Genomic DNA, 21,499 nt, shown 5'->3' with positions numbered 1-21,499 from the left:
CCGGCTAATTGTTTTTATTGAGGTATTAATTATGAGTTTTAAAGCTCTAAGTACTTTATGCCAAAAATGCGTGTTTTCAGGTGTTTAATTAGCTCTTTCTTTCTGTGTCACAAGAGAAGAGTGCATCAAATGATTCAGTTGCACTAGTGAGGGTGCAATGAGGCATAATATTAACAGGTTTGTAGATTTTATAAAAGACACTTTGACAGAAGTGAGTGTAACTAGTTTTAAATGCGTCAGTGATTAATTGTAACCTTCATACAGTGCCACAGTATGGGCTTGCACAGGATTGACTAGAATAAGTGACTTAAACCAGCTTTGTATCTTAAATGACTGACTTGCAAAGGTGCTAAATATTGCGTTGTATTTAACTTTAAATGTCATATTTAAAGCAAATACACCAAGTTTGTTTCTTTCTATATCATGTCATTTTCATTAACTAATGAACTAATAATTGATGCCTGTTTTGCAGATGACTGTGATGTGAATATTATGCGATAGGGTCTAAAATGTGACATATTTTTAAGTCAAATAAAATAATTATATGGGGCATTTTAAACACACCTGTCAAAGATAACTGAAAGCTTTGGAGGGCTCCACCCACACCTCCCTCTCCAGTGTTTCTGTCATTTGGTCATTTCTTCATCATCTAGGCAGACGATGATGAAGAAATGAATAGAGTATATCACAGCCACACTCCTGGCAATGAATGCAGTTTTCTGGCAGCTAATATCCAAACACAGACATCCTATTTTATACTATCTAATGATCATGTATGGAAAAATATGACAGGGGAGGCTGGCTATTTGCCCAAATCACATACTCATGGATATTTTTGTACATGACCCCACATTTAGCATGAGTCATCAAAAATGTTTTGAAGCAGGAAAAGAGAAGTATTTTGATATAAAATTTAAAAAATGAATGATGATGATGAAAGTATAAAATATTATATATTATATATTTTAATGTTTTTATATATTTGATAGGTATTGTACCAATACAAATGTACACTGTTAAATGTATATTAAAACAGGACTATATATAACTGGCTGAACAGCAGCTGCTGTGGCTGCTCTATAACTGCACCAAAGTAGAGTCATGAAGTCAACAAGTTGACCTAGGAATATCAGTTAAACAAGAATATCTAAAGTTCACTGATAGCCACTTTAGCTAGATAGAAGCTACCTTAAGCTGCTGACCAAATAACACTGTAGTAGAAAAACAGCAAAGGTGTATTGAATTAAGATTTTGTTTTATTTCTTATGAATTCCACTTTTTAGACGATAAAAGTTTGTCCTTCAGGTATACAGTCTGGACTTAGTACATACATTTTGACAGGATGTGTTTAGCTTAGCATAAAGACTAGAAATAGTAAATAAAAGGGATATCAGTGTCTTTTTAAGATCACACACTAATGTGTATCTCTTTACTTTGCTAATGTTAAGAATGCGATCAGTAATTTTGTGCATGTTCAGCTATCGCATAGTTTACTACACATGGTAGGCGACTAAAGGCATTGTTATTTTTTCATTCCTGTTTGTACACATAATATTATATGTTATTTAGTGAGTGCTGTAGCTGTTTTAGTATGGGCAAGACTATGCAAGGTTTTTTCCCTGCTTCAAGTCTTTATGCTAAACCAGACAAAACATTACAGAATACCAGAATACCATACCTAATGTACAGACATGAGAATGAGCAATCTTCTTATCTCATTTTCAGAAAGACCACTAAATGTTTTTCCTAAAATATTGAACTTTGGGAATAACTTGGCCCTCCAGAACTGCTTATTCTATAGAGGACTGGATAGTAAAGTAAATGTAGTGGCATGCAGGTAGTGCTGCATTTTTAAAAGTAATGACTAGAAATGATAGAAGCCATGTTGTGATGTGATCTGCCAGCAGTAGGTATCACACATTTTATTGAATTTTATTGGTGAAACAGCAGACTCTGCATTCTGACCTTCTGTTAAGGGTTAAAACTACTGCATCACATTTTCACAGAGAGCTTTAAAGAGTAAGCATCTTTATGTCTGTCACTGATAGACCATATATTAGACTAGGCTCTTGTGAGTTTCTGTTAGGGTGCACAGTTCTCTTAAATACTTGCTACAGCCAGCGCCAACCTGGACAAAATGAATATAGCAGAAATCAGCATGAAACTAGTGAGTCAGTTCTACTTTAATATAATTTTGCTCCTTCAAAGAACCCCTGGTTCTGGTCAGTGTTTTGTGATGTGCTCACCGTTCAGCAGTTGCAACACTCACATAACAGAGCAGCACCTGACCACAGGCCCATTCATTTATCCCCACTGGTTTCCCATTGATGCCTCTTCTTATGACTGAGGCCCAAAGGAATCTCCACCCAGGGGACCTTTCAACAACAAACGCAGCCAGCTACGACAGCAAACTGTTTCTCTGAATGAACAACAATGTCATTCCAGCAGTGTGTGTGCGGCTGTACAGTATGTGTGTGTGTGTGTGTGTGTGTGGGTGTATAGTAAAACACCACTGGCTAGTAGCAGCAGAGTGATCTTGAGACCAGGGCCCCTTAATGACAGTCAGGAGCTGTGAGCAGACTTACTTCTCTGTGTTACTCTGATTAGTCCATCTGAAGCTACTGGCGAGTCGCTAACATGGTGCAGGAGAGAGCAGGACGCTGTCTTGAAATAATAAAGCTGCACAACACTTAGTGTACAGAATAGCTTAGTGAAACCAAAACATAACACATTCTATCACATTGGTAAATTATTCAGAAGGATCCTGTGTTTCCAGCCACCTGAACATCACTTGGGTATGTTCACTTACTTTCTGCCTCTTCCAGTGTTTGAAAAAATGCTTTGTGTTACTATTAGCACAAGGTAGACAACATCTTGTTTCATTTAGATTGTAGAAAACTGGATTTTCCAAACTTGGAGCCTTTACAGGTTATATCTTAAACGAAGCTGGCGAACACTACAAGGTGTATAAGAAAGATCTTTACTAAGTACAACCCAAATAATCCCAGGCATAGTCAATTAATTCAAGTGACCTCATTTCAATGTTTTCTCCAGAGGTTTACAGTCTCTGAAACAGCAGTTGTACTTCCCATATAAGTGATTCATTAGGGTTAATTTGTCCCTTTGTATTAACAGTGTGAATGGCTTTCAAGGAATTTCATTTATCTGTTTTATCTAAAATACTTGTGGATGAAACAGAGACACTTGTACACACAAGTAATACAGACCGACACACATTCCATAAATGTCTCTAGATAATACACATCAAAACAAAGAATATTATTTTATTAGTCGTGTATTCAGACTAAATGTTTATGTAAAAGAAGGAGCTGTAAATAGTCGACTTGTTATCAGCATCGGGGTGAAGATGTCCATGTCAATGGAAAAAATGGTCAGAATGGCTGGAAACTCTACTGTTTTTGTTTTTTTTTTTTCTTTACTGGAGGTAGACTTAGAAGAAACACTGTCTAATGGGTTCCCATCACCCTAACATTGCACTATATTTGTCAGTGCTCAAATATTTGGAAAAATAGGGGGAGAGCAAGATAGGGAGGGGGGCAATGATGAGTGTCCACAACAGATACTGACCCCTCATACTCCCACCCCAACTCTCTGAGCCTTATGTGACTATTTATAGGGGAAAACTGCGCTATGGAAAAATATGACAAAGCTACATTCCATAAATAAGCTGGGAATGGTGGAAAAGAGCACACTGCTTAGTCTCTGAAGGCCTGAGTAGTGGTTCTCAGGCTTGGCTTTGCAGTATGGATGGATGGATGGATTGTTGGTTTGACAGCTATCAAGAGTTGAATAGCCTTTGTCAGTGCTTTAATTGTATACTCAGTTGAGTATTTATTAAAGGCTGTTATGCCAATTATACATTAAGGCATTTTTTGATCTTCTGGTCCTTATTTCTTCTGCAACAATTACATGCCATATTTTTAACATCCATTACTTAAAAATAATGTGTAGGCTGGAGGTGAAGGGCTGGTTAGCCAGGTTTCTAGGTTTCTAGGTTTCAGTTTTAACTGAATTTCCAGAAACCCAGCCCGAGGAAAATGCTAATGAATCCACTTTATGTCTTTACAGTAAGCACACCTGCCGCATAATCATCATATTAGCACTTTTACCAGTTTTACCATGGTGGCATGATTCTGTTATTGCACCAGTGTGCTTAAATACAGCATCAATGGGTTGCTAGTGTAGCTATCCACTTGTAACCTTGTTTAAATCTTGCCCTTTTTAATTTGAATATTTTCAGGCCAAGGAAAATTAAGAAATACATAAAAGGATAAAATCAACAGTACAAAATTTTGGCCATAACTTTGCGCATTTTATCTGTTGTGGTCCTCTTTATCTTTGCACAACCAGAGTATTAATGAAAAAGAGAAACGCATTAACTGAACAAATGTGTTGTGGTCTCTGAGTGTCTCCTCAGTGAGATTAAGCACTTCCTGGAACCTTAGGCATCTGCTGCTTTGTTGTTAAGGGAAACAGAATAATCCTCTGTGTATGTGTGTTGACTACTCAGTTACAAATGTAAACTGATTTAGAGGGCTAATGAAACAACCATCATTCTCAGAAAGTTCTTACCAGAGCCTATTAATGACAAAGGCATTCCAGTTTTTGACCAAGAACACATGCTGCCTTAATGGATGAAATTGAAAGTGAATTGACCCCTGACCCTGATGTGTGCAGTGAGCCTGTGGGCTGGACTGCCCAGCATGCATTCAGTCTCAGCCCAGCTAGACAGCCCCAGATGTCAGGCAGCAGTGGTGGCTTATAGGACCCTAGACGACTGGTCTTCACAAGGACACACTCTCCTCAAGGCTCACTGCCAAGTTCCAGGCTCCAGAGGGTCCAGAGGGTCAGCCTCCCCACTCTACCTCTAGTTCCCCTTCACAAAATCCACTGCCATGACAGCAGCGAAGGAGCTATGAATAAACAGGCTGTCATTGTCTCGTGATATATTTATGGAAGACAGAAGCTGCATATTTTTATGTCACTTATGTGGTATTTTGTCACTGTGGGAAAATGGAAAATATGTACTCCTCTTGTGGGACAGTGAAATAGACTTTAGACAACATCAGAAGAAGTGTTTACATGGGTACTGTACAGCAACTTTTAGATCTTAATTAACACAAAACAGTAACAGTAAAGTTTCTGTCATTTTAGAAAAGTTGTACTCATAAAAGTTGGCTGAATGTTGGATTTTTAATAAAGTTGTTGTAAATTGCTTCAGATAAAAAAGAAAAAAATATAATTAGAGCAAGAAAGTATCCAAATCTCTAAATCTCTATCCATGTGACATGAAGTCCAATTTTACTGTATGACTGTAAGCTCGTCTCATTACTTATGGCCCTAATATGCACCACAGGCTGATTTGCTCCAGCTCTTAACGGACAGTTACTGTAAATTTCTAAATTTGCTGATTTTTAAATTTTAAAAATATAAATTTGCTTGGAATATACACTGCTATACACAATACTGACCAAACATCCTAAAATAATTGAAAGAATATCCTGGGCAACAATTAGTGGAAAAATAAGCCATGCTCACAGTGGTTGACGTTAAGGGATTGTCATTAACTTTTGTGTTAAGACTGTGTGTTAGTTAGACCATGAACGAGACCGAGAGTCTGCAGCAATGCACCATGTTAACGTGCCATCGTGAAACAGTATTAATGTTGTGTAGCATGAGCAACATCTTAGTTCAGAATGGTAACTCACTAACGTGCAACGTGCCACTAAACACAAAGTACTGCAGGAGTTGATGGGAATGTAATCATAAGTATGTATGTGTTAAGTATTGAACTTTTAAAAACTTTTAAATTTTTAAGTGATGAAGTGACTAAAATGAAAAATTAAGGTATCGTAAGTTGATTCAGTAAATACAATCGTCCAGAAATTTCTCCGTAACATCAACCTCACAGTGAGATGGTTCTGATCTTCTAGGAACCATGAGTGTCTGTACAATCCACCAGGATGACATTGACATACGTTTATAGAATAAGTGAAAATGTTGAACTCAAGGAAAACACAGAGAAGGATCAAACTTTTCATAAATTCAAAGATATGTTTGTTATTGAGGTCATAGTTAAAGTGTTATTGTACTTCACTGCACTATAGTTAGAGGTCTTCCTAATATTCTTAATCCAACATGTTTGAGTTTACAAATTTATGACTCTCTTTTAGCTTCTTAAAGATATTAATTACAGTGGGGTCCTTGGTGAGTGTCCATCACGGCCTGCACAAAATACTTTGACCTTATGGTGGCACTAGGGGAACTTTAAGGTGCCTGAGAAATTTCACTTTGGCCAAAGTCGCCAGCCGATTGATATTGGCATCCATGGAGCCGCAGCTTTCATGTGGCAAGGTTTTTGCTCAAAACATGTCTAATGATTAGCCATATAAATATACAGAATAGTTTAAAGGGAACCAGGCGTTTAATTTTCCTTCTGCTGTCTGTTCCATGGAATTTATGAAATTTCTGCCTCACTACGTTGCAGCACATGGGACAGGCCCTAGAATAAACACCATTAAACTTAGCATAAACATAGTTTTCATTTCTATCGAATAGCTTCCCATTCAGTATTTAACTAGTGATCTATGTGGCCTCTGTTAGAGCTCCAACAATGAATCGTCTCTAATAGTAAACCCGAAGTCTGTAGAACGGGGTGATCGTAATTGTTTCTGACGTGGACAAACATCCTGATTAGTTTAACTTGTCAGACAAGCAGCTTGTGCTGTTCCAGCTGTGTGTTTAGTGTGTGTTTACCCATTGCTGAGTGAAGAGCAAAACAGATTGTGTGATATCAGTGATGTCCTGCACCTTTTATCAGTTGACTTATTTAAAGGTCAGAGCTCAGACCTTGTCTTGTGTCAGAAATTTGAGGTTGTGTTGACACACACTCTGATTAGCTGTCCTGATGAGGTGGTGGTCTTTGGTGTTGTTGGATTATATTACTGTGTGTTGTACAGTAAAGTCGCTTTTATATTCATATTCATTCATTTCTCTTGAATATCAGTAGCTGTTTTTCCTTAGATATGAAATATTTAATCCACTTTCTTGGGGGGGATTTTTAAGCTTGAAAGATCATTTTTTACTTTGGAGATAGTCTCAACCCAGAGTCCACTTTCTAGCTGTTTTCCAGAGCTTTGAAGCACAGTTGTCATCACATAACCTGGAAATTATAAACTCAAGTTATACAGGTTATGACACAAGCACTGGTATGTAAACAGTAATAATGTTTAGTTAGATACAATAGTCAGGTACAGTAAAATCATTATGTTTCATCAGGAGCTGGTAAGCTGATTTTCTTACTTTGTGACTAGTCGACTGATTAATCGGGCAGATTTGCCATTTTTAACATAAACAGCACAGGCAGATGGCTGCGTATATTAAGATGATTAACTAGCGGGTGCATCCACGGGCAGCCCAGTGTTGTTGATGTGGAACAGTTTCATGTTTACATTAAAGGTAACACTCCACATGGCTAATATGCATACATTAACAGGAACACATGGCTTATTAGTGAACCACATTACTGTTGCAGTAGTCACATACTGTTTTATGATCAAATTACACATCTTTGCTATGCAGTTACATAAAGTATATTTACAGCACAATTATGGACAGTGAAATGAAACATTATGTACCTTAATTGGAAACGTGTTTATTATTTTTGTATTCAAAGAAAACAACCAGGTTTAGGTGAGAAAGTAGTTCACCCACTAATAGGGAACGTGAGCTGCTTCTCCCGGTTTACAGTCCTGATGCGGCCTGCTGATGGTAACTTCATCTTTACAATACAGACATAAAAGCGCATTTAATCTTCTCATCTTGGTCCCTGCATGAGTGAGAATAATTGCATTCCCAGACATCTCAAACTATTCCTTTAAATAACAAGGAACAAATAAAGAGGTTGTAATGTTACACGATACAGAAAGATCTTCAAACAAGGGCATTTGTACTGAAAACAAATGAGTTTAAATGTATTAAATTACATGAATCACTGAATTTACATGGTCAAGTCATGTTAAGTTTCCACTTTCCTGACATTAAGTTGACATTAAAGTCATTTTGAATCTTTGTTTATAAATCTGCTGTGATTGGAGTGGATGCCATTCATGTGACGGAAGTGAGCATTGATCTCTTTCACTGTGCTGTGCTGGACATTATATTTGCCATCCCCTCCTTGGGCAGTTTAGAGTAATTGCTTTCTCAAGGACATCTGAGGTCTGATTACTCTAGCCCATTTTCTCCATTTTTGTTTTTTCCTAGTTAAACCCAACCCCTCAGTAATAAAGCTATATGTTTCTAGATGTGTTTTGCATCTTATTAGAAACAGGGCAACTCTGCTGTTCTTAGATGTGAATCCTGCCTGACATATGCAGTCTTTGTATTAGTGGATTTCTGCGTTTACATTATTAATACCTGTCTTTTGGGATCTTACTCTGCAAGACTATTAAGTGTAACCTGAGTATATTTCTTAAAAGCATCAATTCGCAATCTAATGCTCACAACATTCTCACATTCAGACTCTGGAGCTGCATATTGGTGTGCTGTCATAGTGTTGTGAGGAAGCAGTGAGCTGCAGTGCAATAAAACACTCTTGGTGATCGGCCCAGAAGTTCTTTCAGCCTGTGCTTTCCTGCACCAAATCAGCCAGCAGTAGCTGAAACAGCATCTGAGCACAGACTCCGTGATGTACCTGTGCTCTGCAAAAATACACAACACACACATGCATTCTAGCGAAGCCATACACTCATTCAGACTGACACACGTGCACGCACACGTACACACCAGCACACTGGCGTCCTCCATTATTTACACTGAGGTGTATCTGCATGTAAACGGCCCATTCTGAGACAATCTGATCACACAGTGGAGGCTTCGCCCGGTCTGTTACTTCGCTCGGTGAGAATATCGCCGGGGCGGAATGGAAACTTCATTTTGCAGGGGCTAATATTAGCCTGGGCCTCTGGAAAATTCCTTTTAAATGATCACAAGCTGAGAAAAGGCAAAGAATTTGTTTAGTGTTTTGCCTGACAGTATTCTCTGCATACACAGCAGTTTCTTTTTTTTTTTCAGATGGTACAGCACACAGGAGGGTCCTGGGAACACAGATGTGGAGGGAGTGGGGACTCAAAGAATGAAATTTAAGACCGTTTAACTGTCTGTCTATTTTTTAGTTGGGTTTCTGTTGGCTCTGGTAGCACTTTATCATTTACAACTACAATGTCCTGCATACCTGCTCATTTAAGTGATACGCAGAACAGTTACTCCTTCAGATCACTGCTGTGTGTGATTTGGACTGTCATGCTGCTGTAATACATATCACAACCTGTTTGTTATAGTAGTTTACACTGACATGACTGAGTACATTATATTGTGTCACAGTATAATATACCAAATAACATATTTATGTGATCCATGTCCCAGCATGTTCACTCTCTATAACACCCATCATGTGTATATGTGTGTGTATGTTTTACTAGGAAAATCCCACCTGGCCATAGTTCAGAGGGTGAACAATGAGGGTGAAGGAGACCCTTTCTACGAGGTTTTGGGTATCGTCACCCTGGAGGATGTTATTGAAGAAATCATCAAGTCAGAGATCCTGGATGAGACTGACTTGTACAGTAGGTTCATGTCTCGAAGCTCGTAGGTGCTGACAGCCTGCCACTGTCAGTCCACTGCTCTAAAATCCATGACTATTTATGAACCAATGCAAGCCCCACAGCTGATCTCAATGTAATAGCACTGTTACATCAACCTAACGTAGACCTAAACTCAACATAACTATTTCACTATAGGTTTTGTTATAAACCAGCGACTACCTCTGTCGGCTATTATGAGAAGTTTTACGGTATCTGTATACCCAATATATCATAACACAGAAATGTAACAAAAGACATTGTTCAGCAGAAAATTGAGTTTATTATTAACAAATGAATAATTAAGTGACTTTTTAACAATGTTAGCTTCTAACTTGGGAGCATTTAGCAAATAAATGCTAATGATGCTCTGTGTCATGTGGCATTTACAGGATGTTTCTTTGTCCCAGATGCTTTACTTTTAGATTTTTTAAAAGTTTTGTCTCTGTCATACTGCAAACCCTGTTTCATATATTACATCAAATGTGAGCTGTGCTCTAAAGTTTACACGTCTAATGATATCAGTAAAGGCCTGCAGACATGGAGTACATGCTGGTTGCTGTTTCCCAAGTACATATAGTACTCCTTTAAGTAATGCTGAGAATGTAGTAAGCCAACAATGTAGTACCCTGTAAGGTAGCTGTGCTTTATTTATAAGAAGGATGCCACATCTATGTTTCTGGAAAAGGCAATAAGCTTTAGGTAATTCAAGTTTAGTCACCCTATGGCCAGACAACTAACTATCTGTAGAGTGCCATGGATTTACCTGTTGTTGCAGAAAATGTTTCAGTTTGTGTCTTATGTCTAACTTTTCATTTTCCCTCCTCAGCTGACAACAAGACGAAGAAGAAAATCACCCATCGGGAAAGGAAGCAGGATTTCTCGGCCTTCAAGCCTACCGACAATGAAATGAAGGTTAAAATATCACCTCAGCTTCTGCTGGCTACCCTGCGTTTCCTAGCAACAGGCAAGTGGGCTGCGTTGCTGCTTGACTTCCCCCAGTGTGCCCTCAGCCCCTCACTGTGGGGAAAGAGTGTGTGTGGGCTGTTTGTGTGTGCATGTGCCCGTTTAGGCTTTCAGATTTGGGCAAGTGAGTGTAGGGAGTAGCGAGTATGTGTGTAGAATGAGTATCTGTTGTGTGTGTAGACGTGTACCATGTTTTTGCTACATTGTGGGGATTGGAACCTGTTTACACAGTGACATTTGGGGACTTCCTTGTAGGGACAAAATCCAGGTCCCACCATGTAAATGACTGAATTTTAAAGCGACAACTTGCTTTAAAGTTACCGTCAGGTTAAGGTTACGTTACGGTTATGTTTGTCTGTGTATGCGTGTGTGTGTGTGTGCGTGAGGGAATGAGTTGTGTGACGACCACAACAAGCGTGTTGGTATGCATGTGTGTGTGTTTGTAAAGAAGTGTAAGGCTTCTCGGGAGCGCAGCACGGGATGTCTGCGCAGACTGCGTGCAGATCCCCCCCCAACTCCATCTCCAAAAAAGCAGCCATCTATTTAGTGCACTGAAGGTTACACGTCAGAAACTTAGCGCACAGCTTCACAACCCCACCCTGTCTACTTAAACTCATTCCTCAGTGACATCACGTCCAGCATTTTTGGCCTATGACCAGAGTTCTCACACAAGTCGATATACTTAGTGTAAAATTTGAAATATTTCATGTGCTTTCCCTTGGGAAATGGATCTCTGAACAGGCAGTAAAATATCCAAGTACTACTACAACAGTATAAGCAGTTGACTATTGCTCACTGCAGTTGGATTTGCTTTAGAACTTTGACCTAGCAGCTAAGCATTGATTAAGTTCCCCTAAAGACTATTAGGGAGTTTAGTTCCTGGTGGTGGAGCCAGCTGACACCTATCACCCCCACTGAGTTTAAAGAGCTGATTGGCCCATTGGGTGGTTGAAGAGGACAAGTCACATTTAGGATATGTCTTTTAGAAGATTCAAATGAGTTTTTGGTCAGGTTTGTATGGTTTACTCCAACAGGTGCAACAAGGATGTGACATTAGAGCAGTAACAGAAAAAAGAGTGAATAGTTAAATGCTTTAAAGCATCATTTTTAAAGAACTGTTGTCCAGGACTTGTCAACTGGATTTTCCAGTCATGCAGACATTACGAAAAGAAATGTCACAAAAGGAAAAAAATCTGCTCAAACACAGGATTTCCACCTGGACAGCAACCTGCAGTAAGATCCTGAGGCTGTTGTCAGAGTGGGGGAAATTTTCCTAAATACTGACCTGGAGCCTGGAACTTGTCTGGCCAGAATATGCCAGAAAATAATAAAAAGAAAAATTCTTGTCAAACATCCCTGTGAATTGGAAAGACATGATAGAATTTGCATAGATTTAGTCAGATTATTTATCCTGCAATGTATTTAAACTCCAAATTAATTCACATTAAGGTGTTATAATTTTGAAGTCAAGAAAGTGTTTTTTCTCTGTAATGGCAGAGGGACAACTAATGACACTTGACTTGTACAACAGGTCTGGGCAATTTGTTCATACCTCAAATTCTTGGTATGAGATTGGTGGATGCCACAAATTCTCCTAAAGACAAATCTGTCTCGACAAGTGGTCCTTACACAGATCCCATTATATTGAGGAGGTGTATAAAATATTGGAAATTTGTGAAAAATGTTCGTTCTTGTTATTGTTGAACAAAATGTGGCATCTTTAAATTCCTTGTCCTCAAAAAATAGTCCAAAACCTAAAAATGTGTAAATTACAATGATTAAAAAACAGAAAAGCAGTAAAATCTGCTAATGACTGGCATTTAAACTTGAACACCAATCATTCATAATGCAGGAAATCGACAGTATGTCTCTAGATATATTCTCTTTGATTTTGATAGTTCATATCAGCCTCACAATCCAGTATCTGTTGGGCTGTCATTTACACGTCACATTCCTCACAGTCTCCCTCGCTCTCTGTCTCCTCAGAGGTTGAGCCATTCGCACCAGTGCAAATGTCAGAAAAGATTCTGTTGCGCCTTTTGAAGCACCCGAACGTCATCCAGGAGCTGAAATTTGATGAGAAGAACAAGCGAGCCCCTGAGCACTACCTCTTCCACAGGAACAAGCCCGTGGACTATTTCATCCTCATTCTGCAGGTGTGTGGACTCACCAAGGTACACAGTACAGGATCTAATACAAGATTTGTTGTCTAACATGAGACCTACTAAAGGCCTTCCACAATTATAATGATTTACAGCTCAAAATGTATTTTGTCTCTAACTGAAGAAAACTATTTACCGTATTTTCTGGACTATAAATTGCACCGGAGATTAAGTAGTTTTTAGCAAAACCTTGTTGAACAGAAAAAAAACATATATAAGTCTCTTCTGTGAGTACTTGACAAAATGACTGTAATTTGAAAGTGACTGTGAATTTTGCTCTGTCTCTGAACGTTCTGTGTCCACAACGTAGTTTTCCTCTTTGGTGCAAGAGAGAGTAGTTCTTTCATTAGGTTTGAGATGAAAGGAGGTTCCAGATCTAAAGTGGAGCTGAAGCTCTTTATTGTGTATATGTATGTGGAAGTTCTTCATATTTCTCTTTCTAAATGTGTTACTGAAGAGCAGACTGGGAGCTATTTAAAAATATTTGGATTTTCTACTAGTAAAAAGAAGAAGAAGAAAGAGGGGGGCAGGGGTGGATTGGTGAAAGCTCACAGGCAGAATGATTAAATATATTTGAGCAGGAAAAAGAATCAAAAGATGTATGACATTAAATGTGTGCTCTTACTGTCACAGGGGAAAGTGGAAGTGGAGGCAGGAAAAGAGGGGATGAAGTTTGAAGCGGGACCGTTCTCCTTCTATGGGATGATGGCGCTGACAGCCTCACCAGGTGTGATTTCTGACATGTTCTGTGTTAGTCTGCAAGTTTAACATTTGTTCAGTTTTGCTGAATGATTCTTTAAATACTTTTAAAATCCAGTGACAAAACATTGTTATTAATTTTTAAGTAAACTGAAAATACATGTTTGAGGCCTAAGACTCTTCTCTATTTTATCCACCCATCTATTCTGATTATTTTTACTGCTATATTGCTATTTACATAAAAAAGCAACTCAGTAATAGGTGTAAAAAATCTCAGTATTTTTTGGCTGTCAGTTAAAATGTATCCACAGCATCAAGTATCAAAAACTGTCAAGTACCAAACATTAAATTCCTTCTTAAACTCTTTTTGACATATTCTTCAGTCAAACATTTTCTGATTAGAATAATAATTTATCAAGATATTTTATCTTTATATCTGTTATATTTTCTCAAAGCAAGAGAGCAAAACAAAATATTGGTAAAAGTATCAACAATATTAACTACTATCCAGTCTAAGTTTTTATTGTACTTCAGTGAAATTAATACAATGGCCAAATATAGTGTGAAATCAGTTTTAATTGTGTTTTTCTCCTAAATCCTGTGGAAACAGACCTGTCGTCCACTCTTCATTTACGTTTGGAATCAGGTTCTGTCTCTATTTTGGTTATTCGGTGATTGAAGGCCTATTACGAGGCTTTTCTGTAGTGACATCATGAGAAACCGTCACCTAGTGATCCACTCAGTCCCTCGGTTCATTCATAAACTACAATGCTATTCTCAGCTTTTCTCAACTGTTTTGATTCACTTGGGTGGTGGGATCTGAGAGACACCTACTGGTGGAAAAGTAGAATAACCTCCCTCTCTGTGTGCAGGCTGTTAGTCAGAACTCAGTAATCAAATCCTTCATATGACAGAGCAGTTATGATGTATTTTCTTTGAGTTAACCTTTCAGTACAAGTCAGCAAGTGGCAGTTTAGCTGATGCCTCTTCGCCAGATTTAATCCAACGTTATTTTTTATGTATGCATATTGATTATTTCTCGCCCATGACAGACTTTTCTGCTCTTTTTTTCCTTCTTTGCATCTTTTGTCTTGTATCTTCCCTCTCTCCCCAAAGTCCCTCTGTCCCTGTCTCGTACGTTTGTGGTCAGTAGGGCTGAATCATTAGCAGGATCGCCAGGTACAGTGGCATTTTATATCTTTTATATAACACATATGCCATTTTCAAACACAATAGCACATCTTCCCCACATCCCATCCACTAATTAGACACAAACAAGAAAAAGTTGTAGATTGTCTGCAAATTTGAACTTGCATGCTTTGTGTGAATGTAAGAGTGTTTTATCATTTTAATCTGCATGTTCTGTTTTTATGAACAAAAACTTGTGTGAAAGCCTGTAGTTGAATTAAACATGTACTGTAAATTCATGTGTGTAAAAGAGGAAAACAGATTCAGATTAAGACGTAACACCCTCATCCCCTGATCCATTAGTCAAGTGGCTGAATGGTGTTGGAGACTGGAGGCCCCAGAGTGGACCCAGGCTCCGCCCCGCTCGCCCCTAGCCTTTAACCCTCCGACTACATAAACAAGACCGATAGCTCAGTGGTATCCAGCCCCCTGCTGGACACCACACTGAGTGCACATACAAAGACACTCACACATACTGTACATACGTTCACACGCACAAGCACATGTACACAGAGCACACACACTCCATACATAACTACAGATATGCTGCCATGAACACAAACACACCCATATGTATTCGGAAACACAGTTCAAGAAATACACTTTCTTTCTGTCTTTGGCAGTGAACTGCAGTACACCTCTTAATGTGGTTTTTAGCTGAGTTGCGCCATCACACATACGTTTGAGTGTGTATCTGTGTCTGTGAATGTGTGTTTCCTTGATACACACCACCATTTTTTTGTATTGACATGGTCCCTGCGGCCCCTAGAAAGTAGAGTACTAATCCGCAAGGGTTCACATGCCAGGTCTTTGGCCGACTGTGCTGGGTTTGCGTGCACACACACACACCTACACCCACACACACACACACACACACCGTATGTCTCACTGTCTGCCTCTCACACACACATATTCCAACATGGGATTACATACATTCCAGTCAGCGTAGTAGCATTAGCGTTGGCCAAGCAGTTTCCACTTTGTTGTGTGTGATTTTCACTAGGCTTCTTTAAGAAGTGGAAAACATAATCTGGCTTTAATTAAAAGTGTACAAAAAAAAACAGGACAAGTCTTCTGCGTGGTAGCTCATAGAAGGACGCAGCATCACTGGAGACCACTGACTCATTACATGCTGCATGAAAGTCCCCTCACCTAAAGCCTTATGTAGAAATGAGATTTCCATACAGCTTCACAGCAAGCATCTCTGCTAATATCCAATGCTTGAACTGGAAAAATGTCACCAGTATACAAGACCCTAAGCATGGCTGAAGCTATTGTACAGTTAAACTCAATTCAGAGAAAAGTCTATATACATGCAAGTACATCACAGAGCTTTGGTTTCTCTAAGCATCCAAATGTGATTAATACTTTTGTCAAAGTAGACAATGTACTGTATTTATAACTGTTTATTATTATTAGCATCTAACCAGACTGAATATCAATATTGATTTATATAAAGTGTCATAAACTAATAAACCTTTAGGTAGATTAGAGCAATAGTCAAAGACTGTTAACACAAGTTTGTTAAAAGGTGATTGTAAAATCAGAGCTCAGAGCTAAGTAAGATCAAATTCACAGTCCCCACAGTTCTTTTCAACTCCACTGGTAAGAAATCATCACATGTGGTGTTGGTGAAGATTTAGTTTCACCGAATTCCTTTTTCTACCTCATGTAACATAATTTATCTTGTTTGCCTTGGATTTTTGTGACTGGCAGCACAGTCAATGAGAAAATAAAAGACAGACCAGCTCATCACGTCTCATAATGGGCTCAGGATGTGACAAAAGGTTAAAGGTTGAGGTTAAATCAGTGACATTTCTACATTACATGGCTTTAGGTTTTCTTTACATATATTTTCTATTAGTCTTCCCTTAAAAACAACTCAGTGGAGCAGCAGTAGTACTTCATTGAGTTGGACTAATTTTGCACCCTAGATATTGGAACAAAATGGAGCAATATCGATGTATATTCATTATCTGACCTCCAGTCAATTAGTCTTTGGCCTTTAAAACATGTTGTCCCACTCTGTCACCTTTTTACAGAGAATAAATCTCCTCCGCGGCCATTTGGACTCAACCACTCAGACTCTCTGAACAGGAGTGATCGTATCGATGCCATCACCCCGACACTCGGCAGCAGCAACAACCAGCTCAACTCCTTCCTGCAAATCTATGTTCCTGACTACTCAGTCAGAGCGCGCTCAGACCTGCAGTATATAAAGGTGAGAGCACATGGCTGAAAATAATACACACGGCCCCAATGGGGCTCATAAGGGGTTGACCAATTTGATTATTGTCTTGAATATTCTCGCAGATGGTTTGGGATTCATAAAAATGTCTAATAAAAGATCACATGGGAAGACAGACAAATGTCTGATGAAATAAATAATGAACGTTCAGTGTTTGAATTTACTTGGATAGTAGAACAACAGCCAAAACAGCCAAAAAATGTATGGAGCTTTGTGTTGTTTCAAGGTGAAGGTAAATTTCAAAGCTAGCTGTTTTATCAGTTTGTATCGTCTCCCTTATATTGACCTTCAGCAACCTAACTAGTCTGTTTATGTGACAATCTGGAGACTGTAGAGCTCTGATTGTCTAAAATCTGGCACGGTTGTTCTTTGTCCCTGCAAATTATGTCATTATTCCTTTTTTATTGCCTAATAAAATAAGAAAATACTTAATGATTATTTGAAATGCTCCCTGGGTCATGATACTTTAACAAGTAATGCTGATCAGGATAATATTATACACAAATACCTGTTAATTACCACACCACACCAGCGCAGCCAGTCACAGTACATCTGTGACATTTGACCAGACAACACCTTCACTGCTTCCTAGGTAACACGCCAACAATACCAGAACGCCGTGATGGCATCGCGGATGGACAAGACACCTCAGTCCACAGACAGTGAGTTCACCAAGATCGAGCTCACGCTGACAGAGCTCCATGACGGAGTGGAGACGCCCGCTGTCGTCACCACCACAGCCAGCAGCACTATCACCACCTCTGCAGTGGCCATAGCTGTGGCCAACGAGACGTCCCACTTGCTCAACCAGCAGCAGAACTGTGTGGGCCTGAGCAGGAGCAACCACAGCGCCCACAACGAGGGACCCATTTAGCCCCCGCAGAGCCCGGTGGAGACCCAGATCCTCCACCCTGTCTCATAGACACAGAACGCGGTGGCATAGATGGAGATGAGGGAAAGTGGGGAGGCAGAGGTGGGTGGAGTGAGGGTTCTGCTCCAACCAGTAGCCCCCACTCAGTCAGTCAGTGTGACCCTTACTTGGAGGGGCAGTGTGGAACATGGGTGCTGCGTTGCCCTGAACGCCCCCACCTGGAACGCTGTCAGAATCCCTGCTGTACTCACACAGAGGGTGCACTTTTCTGGGACAATCTGACATTTTCATAGCGGTGACTTGGACCAGACGATGACAGAGTGCATGCAGACCCCATCCATTTACACACACACCACACACACACAATTGCACACACGGCAAATCGCAGTGCTTGTACTTTCTCCTCAGGCCAAAGACTTTGGTCCTCCTTCTTACACTGGACGCAGACTGTCTCTGCACACATATGCAAACACATCCATTCCTTCCCACAAGCTCACAAAAACAACTCCCCACCCATGCATCGTTCAGGGAGGCTCAGTCGACTGTTGATCCCATCAGTGAGGACTCAAACCCAGATGCGCAGAAAGGAACGGTTAGTCAAAGACTGCACCAAAAACCGCTTTGAAAGAAACCGTTAAACCACGAACCAAGAATGTTTTCCTGTATTTATTTATTTTATAATATTGTATATATATATGTATGCGTGGAGACATGATATGACATAAACTGGCATACGAGCATGCACGAACATGTGCACTTAGGTGTGCATGGGCCAGACGTCATATCGATAAGAACATGCTACATATATGGAGATAAACATCCATTCATGTATATGAGGAGTGAGGGTCTTTTACAGAAACAGTATGTATATTACAGATCTTGTTATTTTTACTATTATCCTAAATCAGGCTTATGGAACACTATCTTTTTCACCTTTAAAAAATCACACTATTGCCTTTAAGATAAATCATATGATTAATTATTTTAACAAAGTGCAATGAACCACAATTTATTTAAGAGATGATTATGAATTTAAAAAATCACTGTATTATAAATTGACAGATATATTTGTATGTATGTACTGTATGTATATGTATATTTGTTATTGAAAAAAAGCTAAACTGCAGCCATCCACAAGCAAAATTATCTTTTGTCAATCTCTTTCTCCTCGTTTCTTTCATGTTTTTGCATCCTTGGACCTCAAATGTGTCTATTATAATTTTCAAATTCCAGTCATGACGCCCAGACATGTCCCCACAGAGTAGTTAGGGGAGGGGGGTTAAGACGGGGTATGTGAAAGTGCAGGCATGGCACCTATGCATGTGGAGGTTATATGTCCTTATTTGCCAATTTTATGCATAATCAAACTTGATAATTGCACAGTATTAATGACCTCATCTAACATGTTGAGCATCATCAACATCACAAAACGCAACCTCGACATTAAACATGTCCATGAAAGATACACAGCTATGCTTTTCCACTGTTTATGTGTGTGAATGTGATTCTTTTGTTTTGTTTTGTTTTTTTTGTTGGTTTGTTTGAGTGTGTGTCAGTCATGTGTTACAGAATATAGCCCGATGATTCAGTTCATAAAGGTTATTTTCTGACTTGCTTTGGGTTAATACACAAATGTAGATTATAACCCAGGCGTAATAATTATTGATTTAATTCAGAGCAACATCTAAAACATTCTTCACAAATGTTGGCTGCTATTAAATAGAGATATTTATATTGTTTTCCTTATTAGCTTTGCTTCACTGTACCCTTATATGTTTATTTCACAGTTTCAAGAACACACAAAGAATGGTTTGAGTTTTTGGGAAATACATATATTCACTTTCTTGATGAGAGGGATGAGTTTGGTAGATAAACAGATGGCAGCTGCTTAGCTATTCACAAAAAAAAAAAAAACTGCTTGCACACTGACAAAGCAGCAAAGGCTCCTCAGATGCCAAAAAATTGAATGTTATACTGTGATACTGTGATAAGTTGGAAAATGTCACAAGACCATCGTCAGTACAACTGCTTAGCTCATTCAAAATCAGGTGCTAGCCTAGCTCTGTCCAGGGGTTAAACATCTGTCTATGAAAAACTCTACAGCAAAGACAGCACCCAGTAAAATGCAATTTGTCATTTTTGGACATGCATCAAATGGTATGTCTTGATTGTAAGTGTAAAGAAGTAGTGATTTTTACTACTTAATGTCAGGTCATTTCTTGGATAGTGACTAAATCAACTATTGAGCTTCACTTTGGACAGAGCCAAGCTAGCTGCTGTCCGCTACCCACATTTCCAGCCTTTACGGTAAGGCATACAGATGTGAGAGTGGAATCAACTTATCCAAGTCTCAGCAAGAACGTAAATTAATTTCCCTAAATGTCCAACTATTCCTTTAAATTTCTTTCTTTACTACTTGCTTGCCCTTATTTTATTACCTCATAAAGACAGGAATGACTTTTAAGATACGGTACGTGTGCTTAAAAATTTTCCTAAAGCTACATGAGAACAATAATTCTGTGTATTTTCTATCTATTGAGGTGTAGATTTTAACTCTTTAACTCTAAAATTATTTTTGATTCCACTTCCAGGCCTGTTCGTTAACATGAGATGTACTGTATGCTAGCAGGTTGGTTGCCACTTTGCTGGCAAGATAAAAGAATCCTAAAGCTGAATTTGTCTTTTAACAGTCAGTTGTACTTTGCAACCACTGGTGGTCGCTGTTTCGTCACTTAACTCTGCGCGTGTGCGTGTGTGTGTGTGTGTGTGCGTGCGTGCGTATTATTAAGCCACTAGAAACAGCACACATGAACAAACAGCCTGTCCTTGTTGTATGACATAGACTATGTCTGCATCCTCTGCATCTGTTTGCTGTTGTTATTGTTTACTTGGAAGTGCTCCTTTGCATCAGGCCCACTCTGCTCTGGAACAATCACTCCTCAGATAAATCAGTGAATCAGATTGTAAGATTGTGCTTGTCACATTCATGCTCATACAAGCTGGGGGATCTCAGTGCCTGACGGAGGTTTAAGAAGCACGATGACATTTCAAAAGTCCAAATGAACAACAGGAAACACCAGGGGAAGCGTCCTCTGTGCCTGAGTTATTTTAATATTCTGTCAGACAGAAGATAAACACATTCTCTCTGTTTCTCTCACACTTTCCATCCTCTGCTGAGAATCAACATTAAATTATGTAAATGCTTTTCAAGCCAGCCTTTAACTGTTTTTTTGCCCATGTCAATGCTGCTATTGTACCTGTGTGCTGTGCATAATGCTTCGTCTACCTGATGACAACATTCCCATTGCCTCCTCCAGCTGGTGGTTTAATAAAAAAGTGAATGATTAACAGACAACACAGTCAGTGGCTCAGTGTACTCAATCTAAAACTCTGCCGATGCTTTGTTTTTCTAAGAGGCTCCTGGTATGCTTAACAAAAACAACTACTAAATATAGGAATCAAACTGGGACTGTGTGACTTTTGCATGAAGAAATAAGAGTCTGCCTGTTACAGATCCAAAGTTGAGCTCAGACATTTCGACACATTTGAATCCAACATATTTGTATGTATATCTCCAGCAATCATTTAGTCAGTACTGTAGGTCTGCAGCTCTGCTGGGCTGACTCTGAAAAGCTACAGCAGCACACACAACCTCCAGCTCTGTGTGACAAACGTTATGTAATAATGTCATTCAAGTCTATTGGCA

The 21,499-nt window shown here is 39.1% G+C and overlaps 1 protein-coding gene across 1 annotated transcript in view; it reads left to right on the top strand.

Annotated features, from left to right (window-relative positions):
- cnnm2b (cyclin and CBS domain divalent metal cation transport mediator 2b) overlaps positions 1-19,220 on the top strand; it is a 29,461-nt gene extending 10,241 nt beyond the window's left edge. Inside the window, 7 exon segments of the mRNA XM_026304048.1 lie at positions 9,501-9,644; positions 10,489-10,626; positions 12,612-12,781; positions 13,421-13,514; positions 14,603-14,665; positions 16,717-16,895; positions 17,515-19,220. Of these exon segments, the coding sequence (XP_026159833.1) occupies positions 9,501-9,644; positions 10,489-10,626; positions 12,612-12,781; positions 13,421-13,514; positions 14,603-14,665; positions 16,717-16,895; positions 17,515-17,796 (1,070 nt within the window). The 3' untranslated portion in view covers positions 17,797-19,220.
- The last annotated feature ends 2,279 nt before the right edge of the window (positions 19,221-21,499 follow it).

The sequence above is a fragment of the Mastacembelus armatus genome, chromosome 1 (assembly GCF_900324485.2).
Source record: "Mastacembelus armatus chromosome 1, fMasArm1.2, whole genome shotgun sequence".
NCBI lineage: Eukaryota > Metazoa > Chordata > Actinopteri > Synbranchiformes > Mastacembelidae > Mastacembelus > Mastacembelus armatus.
The sequence above is the reverse complement of the archived record's forward strand: the minus strand, read 5'-3'. Positions and strand labels throughout refer to the sequence as shown.